Source organism: Cyrtonyx montezumae, unplaced genomic scaffold, assembly GCF_038088225.1.
Source record: "Cyrtonyx montezumae isolate F1298 unplaced genomic scaffold, pur_monq_1.0 scaffold_2, whole genome shotgun sequence".
NCBI lineage: Eukaryota > Metazoa > Chordata > Aves > Galliformes > Odontophoridae > Cyrtonyx > Cyrtonyx montezumae.
The window spans coordinates 24,965,697-24,982,539 of NW_027071936.1; the positions used below are offsets into that span (position 1 = coordinate 24,965,697).

At 42.0% G+C, this 16,843-nt stretch overlaps 1 protein-coding gene across 5 annotated transcripts in view; it reads right to left on the minus strand.

Moving 5' to 3' along the window:
* The window catches only part of ARHGAP24 (Rho GTPase activating protein 24), a 155,594-nt gene that overhangs the window by 18,537 nt on the left and 120,214 nt on the right, over window positions 1-16,843 (minus strand). For 4 of the 5 annotated variants that reach the window (XM_065736664.1, XM_065736669.1, XM_065736668.1 and 1 more), the window contains 2 exons: window positions 11,568-11,690; window positions 48-255 (listed from right to left, as the gene is read on the minus strand). In XM_065736664.1, the coding sequence (XP_065592736.1) occupies window positions 48-255; window positions 11,568-11,690 (331 nt within the window). Of the gene's footprint in view, window positions 1-47; window positions 256-8,078; window positions 8,902-11,567; window positions 11,691-16,843 lie in introns of those variants that run through there. The other variant, XM_065736666.1, reaches the window with a different exon arrangement.

Below are 16,843 nucleotides of genomic sequence, written 5' to 3' on the forward strand. Positions count from 1 at the left end.
TGTTCTGTCCAGGCTTCAGGGAGTGGGGGACAGCCAGAGGATTTTACCTGTCAAAAGAAGGCTTCTCTCCACAGTCAAATGCATCCTGCAGCTCCTTGACAAGATTAGCCTGCCCAGGCAGTCGGAAAAGGCCCTCTTCCTTCAGCCCCCGCTGTCGGATGAAATCCACACACTGCTCCACCAACATGGGAGCCAGGCGGTTCCCATATCGCTTCTCATATCGGACAGTGTCTTCTAGCTTCTGGCCAAAAATACCTGTGTGAAAAGAGGTGGGACTCAGTTGTGACCAAATTACATGAGGATACATGTCTTCTCTTACAACCCATGAGATGTACAGCTCACTTAAATACGTGAACAATAATCCACTCCTCTCTGAAAGACAAACTACTCCATTTCACATTTGATACCCTCATAGAAATATGACAGAAACATAGTTTGTAACAATGCAAAAAACATCATTTTAAAAGAAAAACTAAGAAAAAAAACCACAAGGTAAATGATTTTTTTTTTACACCAAAGGAACAAAATTCATAAAAATGTCACAAAACTGATGAGTCAGAAGTTATACATATCTCCATTTACTTTTGTTCATGTCTAATTACATATATAAAATAAAGTACTTTCCATATGAGTTTCAATGACATATAAACATTATCTTTACAAGTGGAAGGAAAAGGATTTATAAATATAACGGGATTTCATTTGTTCTAAACCAAACCATCAATTACACTTCACCACATAAGCAAAGAACATTCCTATAATTTACCAGCTGCATTATCACTTCAGCAACTATAAATGGTGTGTGAAAAAAAAAGATCATTAAATGAAAGGTGAAATACGTCAGACAAACTGCAGGAAGCTAGCATTTGGCTTTAACCTCAGCAGAACATGGAATTTTACTGAAAAAATTAACTTAAACCCTGATCTGAGGATATCATTGTGGACACTGGAAAGACAGTTACCGTTTGGTAATTATTTTCCCTCCATTTCAAGCTGCAGAGCCAGCCATCATTGGTATTATCACAGCAATGTTCAGGCATATCATCTGTGATGGAAGCTCTCCCTCGAGACCATTTGTTGACAAGAATTGGGGCTGGAGCAAGGCAATTCATTTTCTATATATAGCGGCACAATGAGCGGTTCTAAAGCAGCCATGATAAGAAACTAAATACCTACCTACACTTGAAAGACTCCTTTTGCAATTACTTATGTCATAAAATGTGGGGGGGCAGTGAGGGGGAGAGAAGAAGAGCATAGTACAAATTCTGCCCTTTACTGAACATGCAGTTTGTACCAATTTAAAAATATTCAAGAAGGGGAACAGAGTTGCTTTGTTTTTTTTTTTTAGAGAAAGCACAGAATTGAGCTTTCACCCCAAAAACCTCATTCACAGAATTTGCCTCTCACCCCAACAACTTAATTGACTCCTAAATTACCAGACATGAGCAAGTAATCACAGGCTAAGGCAGGATGCAGACTGAAGAACATTCTCCAGAGATACTTTCAATGCATACGTTTTTCCTGCAACAAAAGAAATGATAACTCACTCCTGTCCTTGAGGTGAAAGTTATTGTGCATACACTCCAGGATGTTACAGCAAGCAGGTAGTACTCTGGCAGCCAACAATCCTGAGAGTTTGGGGTTTGTATTTAAGTGCAATTATTTTTATGATAATAGAAATTCTGGAGAGAATAAATATGTTCAGCTAAAGTGGTCCAGAAATGAGGCTAAGATGTAGAGCACCACATTTTGTGATATCCATGCAGCTTCCATGTATGGATGCCAAAAGTAGCAGTGGGGAGGGGGGAACAAAATATTGCAGTCAGTCCTTATTAGTCTCCCTTTTTTTTTTCCATATTGTACAAAAATAAAAAAGTCTGAAATTTTCAATAGAAGACTGAATTTTTTAAATTTCAGATTAAATAAAGCTTAGAAGAACACTGAATGATGTAAAATATTTGGTGTCCATTAAACTAAGCTTCCTCATGCTGTTTTCCCACTTCTTTCATTCCTCCCTATCTCTTGTAAGTTCCCTGTGGTCATGGCAGGAGTGCTACATGAATTTGGGCTTCCTGTATTTGTATGACTTAAGGGTTTCTGCTGGTCAACACAGTGGAAACCTTTAGTTCCTCCACTTTCTATGCCCTCTTTCTAAACACAGTATAACTAAGAAGATTCACTGAAAGTTAGTTAAGGAATCAGTGTGGATATAGGAACTTGGTGATTTCAAAGCTCCTTCTGCATTTGGGACAGCACCCAAAACCTTCATCCTGAGACACAGGGTTTTATGGGAAATTAGATAAGATTTTTAGGGAGTGATTTCTGAAGTTTTCAGAGATCAGGCACTCTGAGATACTGTTAAAAGAAACACATCCTTACAAGAAAAAAGCACCCATTATATCCACTGAAATAAATCTACATCATTTTTCAGTAATGGGATGATGAAAAACTCTTCTGAACACCAGTTCTTTATCACTTAAGCCTTCTGCAGGACAGTTCAACAAACAGATGAATGAAACAGCACATGACAGCTTCAAAAATGGTTTCCAGCCTCTCTGAGCAACCTGTTCCTATACTTGAATGCCACTGTGAAAAACATTTCCTTATTCATCCCATCTAAAACTATCTTGTTTCAATCCATGCCCAGGGTGTCTCATCTTCCCTCCATGCACTACTGTGAGAAGTCTGGCTCCATTCTGACAATATTCTCTTTCAATCTGAGGAGGGGATTTTGTGCTACCTGCAAGACTGTCCCTTTCCCTAACAGAACACATGCCATTCCCTCTGCCTGTCCCTGCACAGCATGGGCTCCAGCTCCCACACATCTCCATGAAGGACTTGGTCCTCCTCCCCTAACTTTGTCCTATGAACATACAGTCAGAGCTTTCCTTCAGGAACTCTTCAGAGTTTTGTGTGTGTTTTTGGTTTTTTTTTAACAAGAATTTTCAATTCTTTTCAAACAAAATTGATCAGCAGAAAATACAAATATTCCAATTATATGATGTAAAATTATATCTCGTATCTACTGACAGTAAAATTAGTATGAATAAGCTCTGTCCTATTAGCCATACATTCTTCTCTTCATACTGACATTCGATTAAATAATATACATTTTGCAGACCAGATTACAGTTTGCAGAAGAGTAAGCTCTCAAACCTACCAGACTGTTTTGAAACTCCTATCAGTAATGACACCACAGTCAAAACATCATCACTTTATATTAATACATTTTCTGGGATGGTGCCTTTCTTTCTTTCTTTTTAGCATTGGCTTTCAAAGCACGTCTAATATATTGTGAATAAAATTAGACTAAAGGATTTTGTGCAGTGGGAGTATAAAGAAAACCCTATATTGTTATAAGTTGTTGATGCACCCCAATGCAAGCTGCAGTATATTTAAAAGAGATGGCAACCACAAAGCATGAGAATGCCTATAAATTGTGCTAAACAGTATTTCTGAACACATACAAAAAATAATAATGGACTCACATTTTAAAGGTGACATTCTTAAATGGATATGACTAACTTGGATCTGTACTGTAGCAGCAATTCTCAGATACTGAAGAAAAAAACTTTAAAATAAATAAATAAAAAAACAACACCTACAGAACTTAGTGTGATGGAGAGATGGCCAGTGACAAGAAAAGCAATGTCAGTGAAATCCCACTTTTACTTCCTAAACAGTCAACTGTTTCCACTGCCAGCAGCAAGAAGGTGCTCTGAAGATTCTGGGATGTTTTTATTCAGACACAAATACTCATAGCTGAGAATGCCCTGTGGAAGAGGTAGAACAACTATAACATTTGTCTAGATGTAACAGATAGGGCGCAAATTCTGTGTGACCTTCAGAACACAGTTGCAGCCCATCTGGTCATGTCCATAACTCAGGGTCGCAGTGGTCTATACATCTCACTGCTCTCATCACAGATGAACTCACAAACTCAGCTGTCCTACCCTATGAATGGTGATAATGCTGTACTTCCTTGGAAGCATGAGGTCTCCACCCTATTCTTTGGGAATCCCATAGGTAGTTGGTGATTTTGACAACCATGCAATTACCTGAAGATGTCAGTCTCCTGGAAAACCAATGAGAAATCACCCTGTCATGCATTTAAGTGCTCCTAAAATCACCATTTACTCTACACGGTGTTTGGCTTCAGCATTTGTCTCAGGCAGGCTTGGCTTGGTTTTGAAGTGCAGACTGAACTTCTCCAAAGGAAATATTTTCCCCACCTAATAAATGCAGAACACTGCACCAGGCAGCACTTAGCCACAAAGGAGGTGGTTGCGATAAGCCTGCATAAATATTGACATGAAATTACAGACTTGTTGATGCCTTATGGAAAAAGTACTCTGCTGCCAGGGGCAGAAGTGGCAGAAACAAGACAATACTGCCTCCACAGGTTGTGTCCTAACTTCTAACTTGTTCATCATCTCTCTGTTTTCATGTTCTCGTTTTTTTATGTTGTGGAATAAAAGCCACGATCTTGATCATGATAAAAGCCCTGTAAAGGTTCCCTTACTTGCACCCTCTCTTTCTCAGCCTCTTATATCACAAATGACTACCACAGAGATACTGCAGATTAGCAGTTCACAAAGACTAAGGTGACAAAGCAAAGACAATGCTCTGATGAAACATATTTTAAAACACACTGTTAACATAGTGCTTAGCAGGGTCAAAACTGAACATTATTAGCTATACCTTATAACACTGGCAACTCCTGTACAGAGAAGCAGTGAAAAGATGATCCAAATTATGGAGACTACATTCACAACCACAGCCACAGAGATAATTTCTCATGATGGTTTTTTTTTGTTTTTTTTTTAAACATGTTTCTACTTCGAGCTCTCAATGTTGCAATCCATATCCAAGTTCTCCTAATTCTCAGAGTCTCCAAAATATAGAAATGCACAGATACACAATTGCTGATCTGTGGTTTCGGTTTATCCTAGGAATAGGGTGTCAAGAAAACTTGACATTCAGGCAGCAGCTTGCTTGTCTTCCCCACAACTGGAATATGGCAGGTAGATGTACATGTTTCCAGTTCTGACCAGTTTTTAGATTTAATCAACAGAACTGCTTTTCCAGGGAGGCCCTGGTAAGTCTTAAAGCTACATCCAATTAAGCCAAGATCATGCATAACATCAAAGAGGAAAATCACATGATAGCAAAGGGCACACAGAGTGGTTATTCATTAACTAGAACATTCCCGTGGCAGAAGTTTTGTAAACCTTTTGAGAAACTGGGTTTCCAAGCCTAATGGATATCCACAAACCTTATGAAGGACATTACAGTGCTATATCCAAATTCTGTTTATGTCTGCTCAAGAGTTGTGTAAGCACTGGGGTATTTTCAACAGTATTAACTCTGAGCATGTTGAACTCAAGAATGCTATTAGTCAATGACTTCCATTGCTACTGAACAAAATAAGAGGTCACAACTCAAGTCTGTTGACTCCAAGCTTCTGATGCATAAGAAGAAAATGAAGAGATACAAGAGGCAATTCTGGCACCTCGCTCCATGTCAACTGCTTGAAAACATCCACCTGTCTCTCCAGCTCTATCACAGCATACACTGTGTTCACATATTGTGCGCCAGAAATGATCTCTTTCCTTCCAAAACAAACTCAGTTAAATGGCCATAGTGACTAGAAAAGACCAGTGAAGATCTAAGAAGCTCATCTGAACTTGGGATTTGGAAGACTACTTTAGGCATCTCTCAACTTCAAATTAGTAATTAATTGATACTGAAAATATAGAAAAGATGAGGTGAAGGGCCTTGAACAGTAAAGCAGGAAATACAGTAACTCTTCATATGGAGTTCTAAATTATTGTTTCTTACCAACTTTCCACTCTGTTGTTCTGCAGCACAAAGTGCTGTTCTGAATGGATCAAAGGTAAGATATGATGATGGCAGAATTTAGTTCCTGCCTGGCTCATTTTCTTACCTACAAGTCTTCTCCCACCCCACAGTCAATATGATGCTGGCAGTAGATGAGGTCCTATCCTGGAGCTTAGCACAGTCGCATGTCTGCCATTACTGCTTAGAAAACTCTGAAAAAAAGGCAGAAATAGCTACATGCTGGAAAGGAAGGGAGACAATTTGTAAAATGTCACCAGCAACTCATCACAGTCAGATCAGGACCTGTAACCCTTCTCTTGCCATGGTCAATACCACTTTCTTCTCCAAAACAGCTCACTCCGGCACATATTGAATGTTCTCACCCCTACACACAGCAGCAAAGTCACCCTCAGGTATTCCATTTCTGTACTTGCTGTTACGTGCCTGCAGGAGGTTCCCATGATGTTACTTAGAGAGCACACCTTCCCTGAAACAGGCTTCAGAGATTCCTGGCTCCATTCAGATGCCACCCAATGAGAGGCTGTTTCTCATAGCTAAGGTGACCTCCAAACATCTCTGACATTTTTTTTCAGGGTCTAACACAATGCACCTTTCATCTGAATTTCCAGCAGAGGTTCTATACCTTGCACCACCGTGGTGGTACATTTCTGCTTCGTAATATCATGTAGTGCATAATATCATGTAGTTCTTCCAATGAGAAATGAACTAACAGCTCTTCTTGTTCATTTTATTTTCTGTGCTGTGTTGCACAGCTTAGAACCAATCAATCTGTTTTATTTTGGTTTGCAGAAGGCTAGCTCTGCCTGCTTTCACACTAAGGTGTACAATCTGCAAATTAAGTTAGAAGAATTCTTGAAGCCAATTCTAATACTAGTGACATTGGTCTAATTTGCCTGTTAAACCACTGTAAAGTCCAGTTAACATTAATCTTTCTGTTGTCTCCAGTGGGACACAGACCTCATTAAACATGCACACCAGCATTCTGCAGCTCTCTGATCTTGGGGCCATGTGACAATGCTCTTGACAGAGCATGTACATAGGAAAGCAATTGAAATAAATGATGTTTAGAGGAAAGCAAATTAGCAGCGTGACCTCCCTCATCCAATCCTCTGCCCAAAACACTGCAGGATTTTAGACAAGGAGAGTTTGTGTGTCAGAACAGATGGGAAAATAATAAACAGTTGAAGCTCTGCTTGGAGAGGCTAAGGATGCAGCCCAGGTGAAAAGGCAGCTGTCTGCAAAATTATCTGCTCATCTTTTATTAAACATCGAAACATTTCTCAAATAGTCAAGCATACAGATGGTGCACAGACAGCAATAATTCACACCGACATCTTGAAACACACCTGCACACTTCATATAGATATACCCATGTCCTCTTCAATAGCATCCAGAGGGGCTCAACTCCAGCAGTCATGGGAAGCTCTGGCCTCAGGGAGGGAAGTTATGGGGGCAGATAACTTTCAGTACCATGAACAATTTTGCTCCCCCCTCCAGCCTCAGCACCGTAGCACCTTATCATCACTTGTATCTCTCTCTAAAAGTGTGTTTCCCTTCCAGCTGACATATTTTGAAAGACAGCCCCCTCTCTGCCTTTCTCAACACTCTGCTTCTACAGGTGTATGTGCAATGCAGGAGAAAATGGCCTTATAATCCTCTCTGCAGCAGGTGGGCAGGCAAGGGCAGGCTGCAGGAAAGCACAGCAAATTGGCAATGCAGCAGCTGCAGCAGGACAATGCACTGTAGGGATCCACTTTAGTCCATCAGAAATCTCCAAATCCACGGACCTGGTGTTCTGCACATATGTGCATCTTTATCCTGCTCTTTTACTCACTCTTTCCTCACCACTCCTCCCACACAGACAAAATACAAACCTACACTCTTTTTCTCGGAATTTTGCCAGCCAAAAAGGTAGCACTCAGCAACACAGCTCCAAACCCCCAGCTCCTCTCCCTGCTTTTTGCTCACAGGCTCTGCAATAACCTTGTCTCCAGCCACCTCTCTGAGGCGGCCTATCCATGGGTTATTCTGTAGAGCAGACAGCATCAGCTGGCCAACTACAAACAAACGAACAAAGAGGAAAATAAATCATTCATGAAATGTCAGCATCTGCACTGTTTCATGCCTTTTGTTTGAGTGTTCTCATCTGCCTGCACACACAGCCCCCAACTTCTGGCTTCGCCAGCAATAAGAACACAGGAACAGAGTAGACCTACCTTTACGGAAACTAAAGCACCGCTTAATTTTCCTGTAAGTAGTTTTGGGAAGGAAAGGAGGTGCTGCTAAGGCACCGGGGCTGCGGACTCCAGCATTTCTGTCTTCAGGCATCATACAGGCCGGAGTCCCACGGCCCTGCAGAGATCTCCTTTAGTAGCTGCATCCAGAAACAACGCGACTGCTCATCCTCACTGACTGCTGAGGAGTTTTGAAGCAGTATATTTTCCTCTGGAGCAGGAGATGAGCAGTCTTCTCACCGCCGGAGAGTGCTTGAAGTAATTTTAATGTTCTCTTCCCCGCTTCAGTTTGGCTTGGGGGAACAATTTCCTTCCGTCTCTCTGTTTCCTTTCATTTATTTCCTGCAGTGAGACTACCGTCTCTTATGCAATGTCACAACAAAAGAGTTTCAGCAAAAATATCTATCTTCCATTCAGAATGGAGTGCCAGCACAGAGAGATGCAGAAAGACTCCTTCCTCCTGGCCAGAATAGGGGGCAGAGAGGCAGAGACTCCAAATCCACAGGACAAGGTCAGTGCTCTGCAGTGTGCAAGGAGAAAGAGGAGAATAATACCCAAAAGGCCACTGAAGGGTCCTCTGGGACGTGATGCTCCTTGCTGGCTCCTACCAGCCCTGCAGTTGAGGAGAAGAAATTGTGGCCACTTCGTCTTAAAGGCTCTCTGTCCATCACGGATTCCTCTCCAAGCGCCTTTTATATCCCTGACATCGGCGTGGGCTCCTTACTCGCTCGCTTTCGAACCACCAGGAGCTCTCGTGGGAGAAGCGCGTCAGAGGCGGCATCAGAACATCCTTGCCAGCAAGACCCGGTGCTGCTGTGAGGAAGACGTGCCTACACACGGGGATGCTCCACTCTGCCTCCAGCTCCCACGCCGGGCGATGGCAGTCAGCGCCGCTGCGTGCAGCAGGTGCGGGGAGGACGGCTGTGCTGCAGCACAGCTCTCTGCTCTGCCAGATGACTTTGGGCTGACTCGAGGCAGCAGCAGCCTGCGCCCTGGCTCTGCAGGAGGTGCCAGACCCGTGCACTGTGCTCCTCGCCTCCTCCCTCCCCCGTGGCTGCAGGCTCTGCAGCTCGAGCTCAGGCCTTTCCCTTCTGCAAAAATTGCCTTTCTACGTCTAATCAGGAGAGGAATTTCAAGTGCAAACAGGCATTGCATGCCCTGCCTCATTTACATTGCTTTTCCCTGCCAGAATTTTTTCCACGGTCCCCCATTGCTCTTCAATATGAAAAAAAAAAAAAACCAAAAAAAAAACGGGCTGTTTCTGAACACCTTCTTAGGTTCCCACCTCCCTCCACTCATTCCCCCCTTCTAGCACAGGTTAACAAATAACATTGTAATGATATGGTTAATCATCTACAGCAATCCTTGCTCCGGTACCAGGAGTCCTTTCCCACTGCTAGACAGACTTTAAGTACTGGGGGCTCACCACAGCTCACAGATATCCATGGAAAACACACACAATTTGCTTTCAACCCTTAAAAGAACCAGAAAATTCAAGTATGTTGCTCAGAAAAGTGGTACTTGACTTGTATATCAGCAGACACTTTACCACCCAGTGCTGAAATTTAGGCAACAGCTATAGAACAGGTATTTTGATTAATTCAATGCCTTAAATAATTTTATTTACTTGTTGGCAGACAAGCTTCTAAGCGCCTGAACCATTCTGTAACCGGGTCAGATTGTCACAGAGCAGCTGCAGGCATGACCATGTAGGAAGGAGCAACAAAAATATCAGCATTTCCACCCATACGTAACTACAGAACAGTTAATAGGGCTTGTTGTGACCTAAAGTATCTTAGAACATCAAATAAGCAATGATTAATGAAATTAATTCTATTGCATGGATCTAGCCGTGATATCTCTCACAACATTGCTTTTTCCATGTAATGACAGCCAGACTTTCTCCACAAACACTAAACACAAAATCATCTTCCATCTACTCTCACATTTTCCAGGAGTTAACTGTTTACCTCCCAGTACACTCAACTCTGAAATCACAGACACGCTCAAGATATCCCATAGGGAAAAACAAAGAACATTTTGGTAAGTATGTCAAATGAATTTGAATATACAAATATACAAATGAATTTAAACAGTAATTTAAGGATTGCAGTCTTCCCTTTCTTTACGCAGATCACTGCAAACACCTCAGTCAGGTACTTCCCTCAGTAATAGGCATTACATGCTACTACGACAATAACAGTGTTCTTCAAGTTTCCATGCTGGCTGGAAGGATTCCCAGCTGCAAACCAGAAATAGCTCTTGCCCTATAAAAGCAAATGAGGGGCTGATGAAGAAAGCATGGGGTCAGGACTTGGGAGATTTGCTTTCTATTTGTAGCTTTGTCACAGCGTCTGTGTGCAGATTTGAACTAGAAGTGCAGCTTCACCAGATTTCAGCTCCCCACCTCTCCACTCATTGCTGCAGAGTTGCCTTGGCCCACTGTGTGTGAACATAGAACAGAGCAGTTCTATGCAGGTGGAAACCACAAACAGTGTGTAGGTAGCTTTCCATTATGAAAATACACTTCTGTTAGGTACCCACAGGTTTATATCGTGGCAGTAGTGTATGCTGCTGTGTGGCTGCAGTAGAATCGTACAATGGTTAGCCTGGAAGGGATCCTGAAGCCCATCTGCCCTCAACCCCCTGCCATGGGCTGGTTGCTCCCACCAGCTCAGGCTGCCCAGGGCCCCATCCAACCCGGCCTTGAGTGCCTCCAGGGATGGGGCACCCACAGCTGCTATGGGCAGCAGTGCCAGGGCCTCAGCATTGTCTGACTAAAAATATTCTCCCAGACAATAAACCTAAACTTCCCCTCTTTTTAGTGTAAAGACATATCCTCTTGACCTATCACTATCAGACTGTGTAAAAATTGGTCCTCCTTACAGCCTTCTCTTCTCCAGGTTGAACAAGCCCAGCTGATTCAACCTCTCTTCACAGAAAAGATGTTCAAGCCCTCTGAGCATCTTCATGGACCTCTCCTTGGCCCACTCTAACCATTCCACTCTTTCTAGTGCTGGGGGTCCCAGATCTGGACAATTATTGGAAATTATAGCCTTAGCTGTCTCTGGCAACAGAATCACTGACAGAATCTCATAACAAGCATTTGTGAAAACTATGGGTGATCTTCTACTTAGTGACCAAAGGAACTGCCCCAGTTCTCCCAGAGAAGAGCTGATTTCATAGGACCATTTTCTGTGGCAACATCCCTTGTCTTGGTAATGTGTTATCCCTACCAAGAGGAGTACCTCTGGCATTTCAGTTGAGCTCCCTATGCTGGAGAATGCCTAATAGATGCATTATAAGTTAAACCAATGGGCTTGTTCCACTTCTATTTTATTTTGTTTTGTTTTTCTTTTAAAGATACCGACTGTTCTGCTCTTCCAACTATGTCTGTGACTGAGAGATAACAAAATACCTCCTACATGCTTTGTGCAGCCGGGAGCCTCGCATGTTCACTTACTGACTCACCTCCTCCAAATGGTGCCCATATAACCCTGCGGATGGACTTCACCCAATCTTCCATGTCATTTTGTGTGCTCGCCATAAGAAGATACGTCTCATGATTAGCTGTCATCCGCTCTCGGTCTCCTCCTGCAAGAGAAGATTACAGCACTTAAGAACAACCCTTCCACTTTCCCATCTAGCCAGCTCCTGCCAACCTGAGTGCTGGAAGGAGTAACAGCAGCTCCATGGCAAGCAGACAATATGAACTGAAGTGTTTATTATCAGCCATGGCATGAAGAGAAGGTCCTGTAAGTACATTCCCCATCAGAAAGTGAGAAACAGACATGCTTTCAAAAGGAAATGAGAGGAAAAATGTCACTGGTAAACAACCCACACTGTTCCAAGAGCCACAGGGCCCACACTAATCTGTAACTTGATATATGTGCTGGAAGTGCTGCAGCAGCCACTATACTATAACAGAGGGAATAAACACAGAGAGAGCTAAGTGTGCTTTCAGCAAGAAGCAAGGACTCTGTTTTTATTCTCAGGGATGCAACACATCACATTCATAGCAATGACATTTGATATACCAAAGTGTTGCTGTGACTCTCCAAAGGGAAAGCAGCTGATGCTAGCAGTGAGCACGGTACAACCCACTGCTTTGAGTGGGACTAATGAAGATTAAACTTGAACTTGGAGGCAAAAAGAAATTCTCATTTTCTACAAATTGCAGCTATTCATACAGCACGTATTTCCCTGAACAGCATCCAAAGGAGTAATGCAATAACCTGAAGTACTTTGTATTTTGAAACATGCTACTGTCTGAAAGTCTGAAAAACACTGCTTGCTTTCCTCAGTCATTGTTAAAGATAGCAATGAACCTATTTCAAGTGCCAATGCTATATTAAAAACAGCATGCATATTCTACTTTTGGAATATATTCAGTTACTAGTACAGGAACTGGTGTAAAACACGGATTGGTTGCTCTGCTCCATCTTTCACATAAGTGGAGAATGAGGACATGGGAAGGAGGAAGCATTAGCATCCCAAACAGCAGCACGTCACAGAATCACAGAATTGTAGAGGTTAGAAGGGACCTCTAGATATCATCAAGTTCAACCCCCTGCCAAAGCAACTTCCTAGCCCAGGTTGCACAGGTGGGCATCCAAGTGAGTCTTGAACATCTCCAGAGGAGACTCCACAACCTCACTGGGTTGTCCCTTGTCCTGCTGTTATCTACCCTTTCAAAGACATAACTCTCCTCCTGTTTATAGGTTCCCTTTAGGTACTGAAAGGCTGCAATTAGGTCACCCTGCAGCCTTCTTTTATCCAGGCTGAACAAGCCTAGCTCCCTCAGCCTGTCTTCATAGGGGAGGTGCTCCAGCCCTCTGATCATCTTTGTGGCCCTCCTCTGGACCCTCACATGTCACACTGTCCCCATCTAGCAGGAAGCACACAGCCCTGGAAATGTTATCCCAGACAGCCCTGGCAATGTACAACCCATCTCTACTTTTTATGTAGTCAACCTGACCAAAGCCAGGACAGGACAGATCTCACACTCAAACACGATAGTAATAAACAAAGTACAGAGAAAAAGCCTGCATCATAACCATGTCCTTTTTATTTTATTTTATTTTTTTGTCTGTTAAAACTTGTACCTACACAAACACAAGGAAGAACTCCTTTGCTGTGAGGGTGACAGAGCACTGGAACAGGCTGACCAGAGAAGTTGTAGTTTGCTTCTCTGGAGACATTCCAGACCTGCCTGGACTTTTTCCTGTGTAAACTGCCCTAGGGAACTGCTTTAGAGGGGTTTGGGCTAGGGAATCTCTAGAGGTCCCTTCCAACCCCCACAATTCTGTGATTCGATGGTTTTTTTCATCTCCACATAACATTACTGTTGCTATTTTAATGGAGAAAAAGCAAAACAAAATGAATAACCAAAAACATGAGACATCCATTCATACTATAGATATTTCCATTAAAAGTCTGAACTTGAAAATGATGATGAAGTTGAAGTCCATTAGAGGTGTGTATACACACTTAATCCTTTCCTGTGGGCATGCAAATCATAAATATATTTTACCTCTATTGTTGTACAGCTCTAGATCATTTTTCAAGTTCCCCTTCCTACATTTTCAGACTAAATGCAAGAAACACAGAATGCTGTGGGCTGCTTGTAGCCATTTCAAGGGGCTGGAATATGAACTCAGCTTTGTTTCATCTTTTCCACTCACTATGTTGCAGGTGTTACAGGCCTGGAAGGAGCAGAACCCAGTGTACCTGATCAAAGAAGTTGAATCTGACACATTCAAGATGAAAAGCTGCTGTTTACACAATTGATGTGTACATCCTGTTTCTTCCAGCCTCTGGCAGTTGCCAAAAATACATGGAACCCATCTGCTTCTCAAAACTACAATGTAATAGCACGTTTTTGTTCCTACAGACCTTACCAATCCCTAATCTGTTTTCTTGGCAGCACCAGAAACGAAGTATATTTACTGAATAAATCTACCCAGAATATCCATTCAGAGTGGAAATCGTGAAAGCACACAATGCTATGGTGAAGCTTCCAATTAGAAAAGGTTGGATTTCTCCCTCTACCCATGCTTCTGCAACAGCAATGACGTACAGGTTCTCAAATGCCACCTCCTGCCTCCACCAGCAGCTCAGTAACCAGTAAGTACAGACAGTCACTGTTCTCCTGCACAGGATCAGCCCCATGCTGAGTGCAGCTCTGTGCAAAGCCGGCAGTGCTCCGATACAAAGAGAGGAGGTATTTTAAGAACTCCTGCCACCAACCGGAAAAAAAAACAACAATTAGAAGAGGAAGAGGTCAGCTCCTGCAGGGATCCACTCCACAGGGAAAATAAATGGGAACAGTCTGCATTTGCTCATGCAGCTCCACAACACAATTGGAAGAGCATAAGGATGTGGTGACCAAACTTAAAGGTGACTGTTCCCTGAAGTGTTGGGCTCAGCAGCTTACCTGCTTCTTATCAAATGTGAATTCATTCAGCTTAAAGAAAAAAAAAAGTCAAGCAAGGTGTTTTGGAGTCTTTTCCTGTCTAACCCAACACTTTTCTTCTATCTGAGTATACTGAGGCTCAACTTAAAATCAAATACTTGCTTGTCATTTTGAAAGCATCTTGCATTTCTTGCAAACAGAAGTTCCAGCATCCTCGAGAATGGAATGCAAAGGGATTAAACTCATACCATCTGTTTAAAAGAGTGGGTTTTTTTTTCCCAGGAGGAACATCAAAAGTAGGATTACTCTGATTTTTCTGAGCTGAAAATGTCATGGTCAACCTCAAACGAACATTCGCATTCCAATAAAAAGAAACTGGGAGACCAATTTCCAAGGTCCCTTCTCCCTTGTGTGTTTATTGTAGCCACAGATTCAGAAACCCTCTTTCTCAGCTTGAGAACTGAAAGGTGGTGAAAAGCAGACTATTTGCTTCAGACACAGCCTCCTGCTTGGATGCTTCACATTTGTTTTCTATGTTTTTCATTTCTTAGGAAAACGCTGAATTGTAAGATTTTGATCTGCAAAAAAGTTTTCAATGAGTATACTGAATGTGCCTCTATACAGTATTCAAATATAAACTCCTAGCTACTCATCAACTCATGAAAAGTATGATAAAACAAGTCAAGCCACTTACATACATACAAAAATTCTTCAGAATTGAGATTCAGACAAATTTCCGAAAACCCTGCCTGAGGGTTCTTATGGGTTTTTTTCTTCCCACTGAATCCTGTTTTCACTTTATTTTTTGCTTTTGTAGACTGTCTGTCTTTTGGATAGGTCTGGCCACTCTATGGTCTGGAATTCTCTTCCAGTTAGACAGTAGTCTAACACCACTTCTGTGGTGGTGCACTAAGAAATGCCCTTCTCCCCCAAGCCTCGTATCAGCTGAAGCCTCTGAGCTGTAACAGTCCTTAAGGTAGAAGTCCTGATCTGGCACAGCTAATAATCTAAACAGCTTGCAAACCAGAACATACACATCACCTATGTCCTGTGAAAATCTTCTGAGCATGGCCCCACATAGAAAGAAATGCAATGATTCAGACATGCTCTTCTCTACTTAAATGTATGATATTAAGTAATTTGCAGTTCCTGTTCAGGACTGACTGTTTCAAAGAATTCACGACACTCTCCCATCTTTGTCATCTTAAGCCTTCCCCACGTGGTAAGCAAACTGTGTGGTAAGCAACATGTTATGGTGCTCCTCTGAAAAAAAAATTAAAAATATTAATAAATAAACTAATAAATAATAAAACAAACAAACAATCAAAAACCAAACAACAACCACGTGCATTGTGCACTTACTTCACCAACTTTCATTTTACATCATTTGTATTCAGGGTTTTTAATCCAAAGTAGTAATCATTTTTGCAAGTGGTGGAGGATACTAGAGTAACACAGAACAAAACTAACTGCCTCATTCTCTTTTTTCTTTTTTTCCCCTAATGAAACTGCTTGTTTAAGAACAAAACAGAAATGATGATTACCCATTGTTGCTATCACTAATCACTGTTGCTTTAAGAAAAGATGTCTGACTTGACATCCCAATGAGCTACTAGAAGACAGCTCCAAGACACATGTATCTACCTTCCATTGACTGACACCAGCAACTACAGGATCCATCTATCCTGAAACTGCAAGCAAGTCAAGAAGCTCTGTCACAGCTGTTACATCTTATAATCACATACCCTGTGCATCCTGAGTCTGACTGGAACCATGAGTAGGTGCTCATTTCAACTGGGCCATTAGAAAAATCTAACTGCTAAATTTTGGTTATAACACGGGCTGAAATTTGCAAAGGAAAATGAAGGGGCTAAGCACCTGGATGTAATTGTGTTTTAACAGGATTTTAATATCTTACTGACTCTGGGATTCATTGAGAAAGCTTTCCTTAAGGCAAGTGCAAACAAGTTCAAGGCTTCTATTACAGTGCATCAGGCTTAGCAGCGGCTGTATCTCACATGAGTACGAGTGGTTTAAAGGAATAACAGAAAGAGACACATGTACTTGAATCTGGCAGCACTACCAGTCTGCACGCAATGCTGGATAAGCAGCCATGTGTATGTTCTCACAGTGGGGAGGAAGTAGAGACATGGAATTTCTGCAGATTAGCTGGGGACATCTTTATGGCGATGCAGATATGAGTCTTGCAGACAAGAAATAGATTTTCAATTTTTATTTCTCAAAGCCTTTCTAATTCTCCATGTATCTGATACCGCTTCTACTGAGTCTGCTGCATTATACCAATAATAGAAATAAGGAATGTAAGGCCATC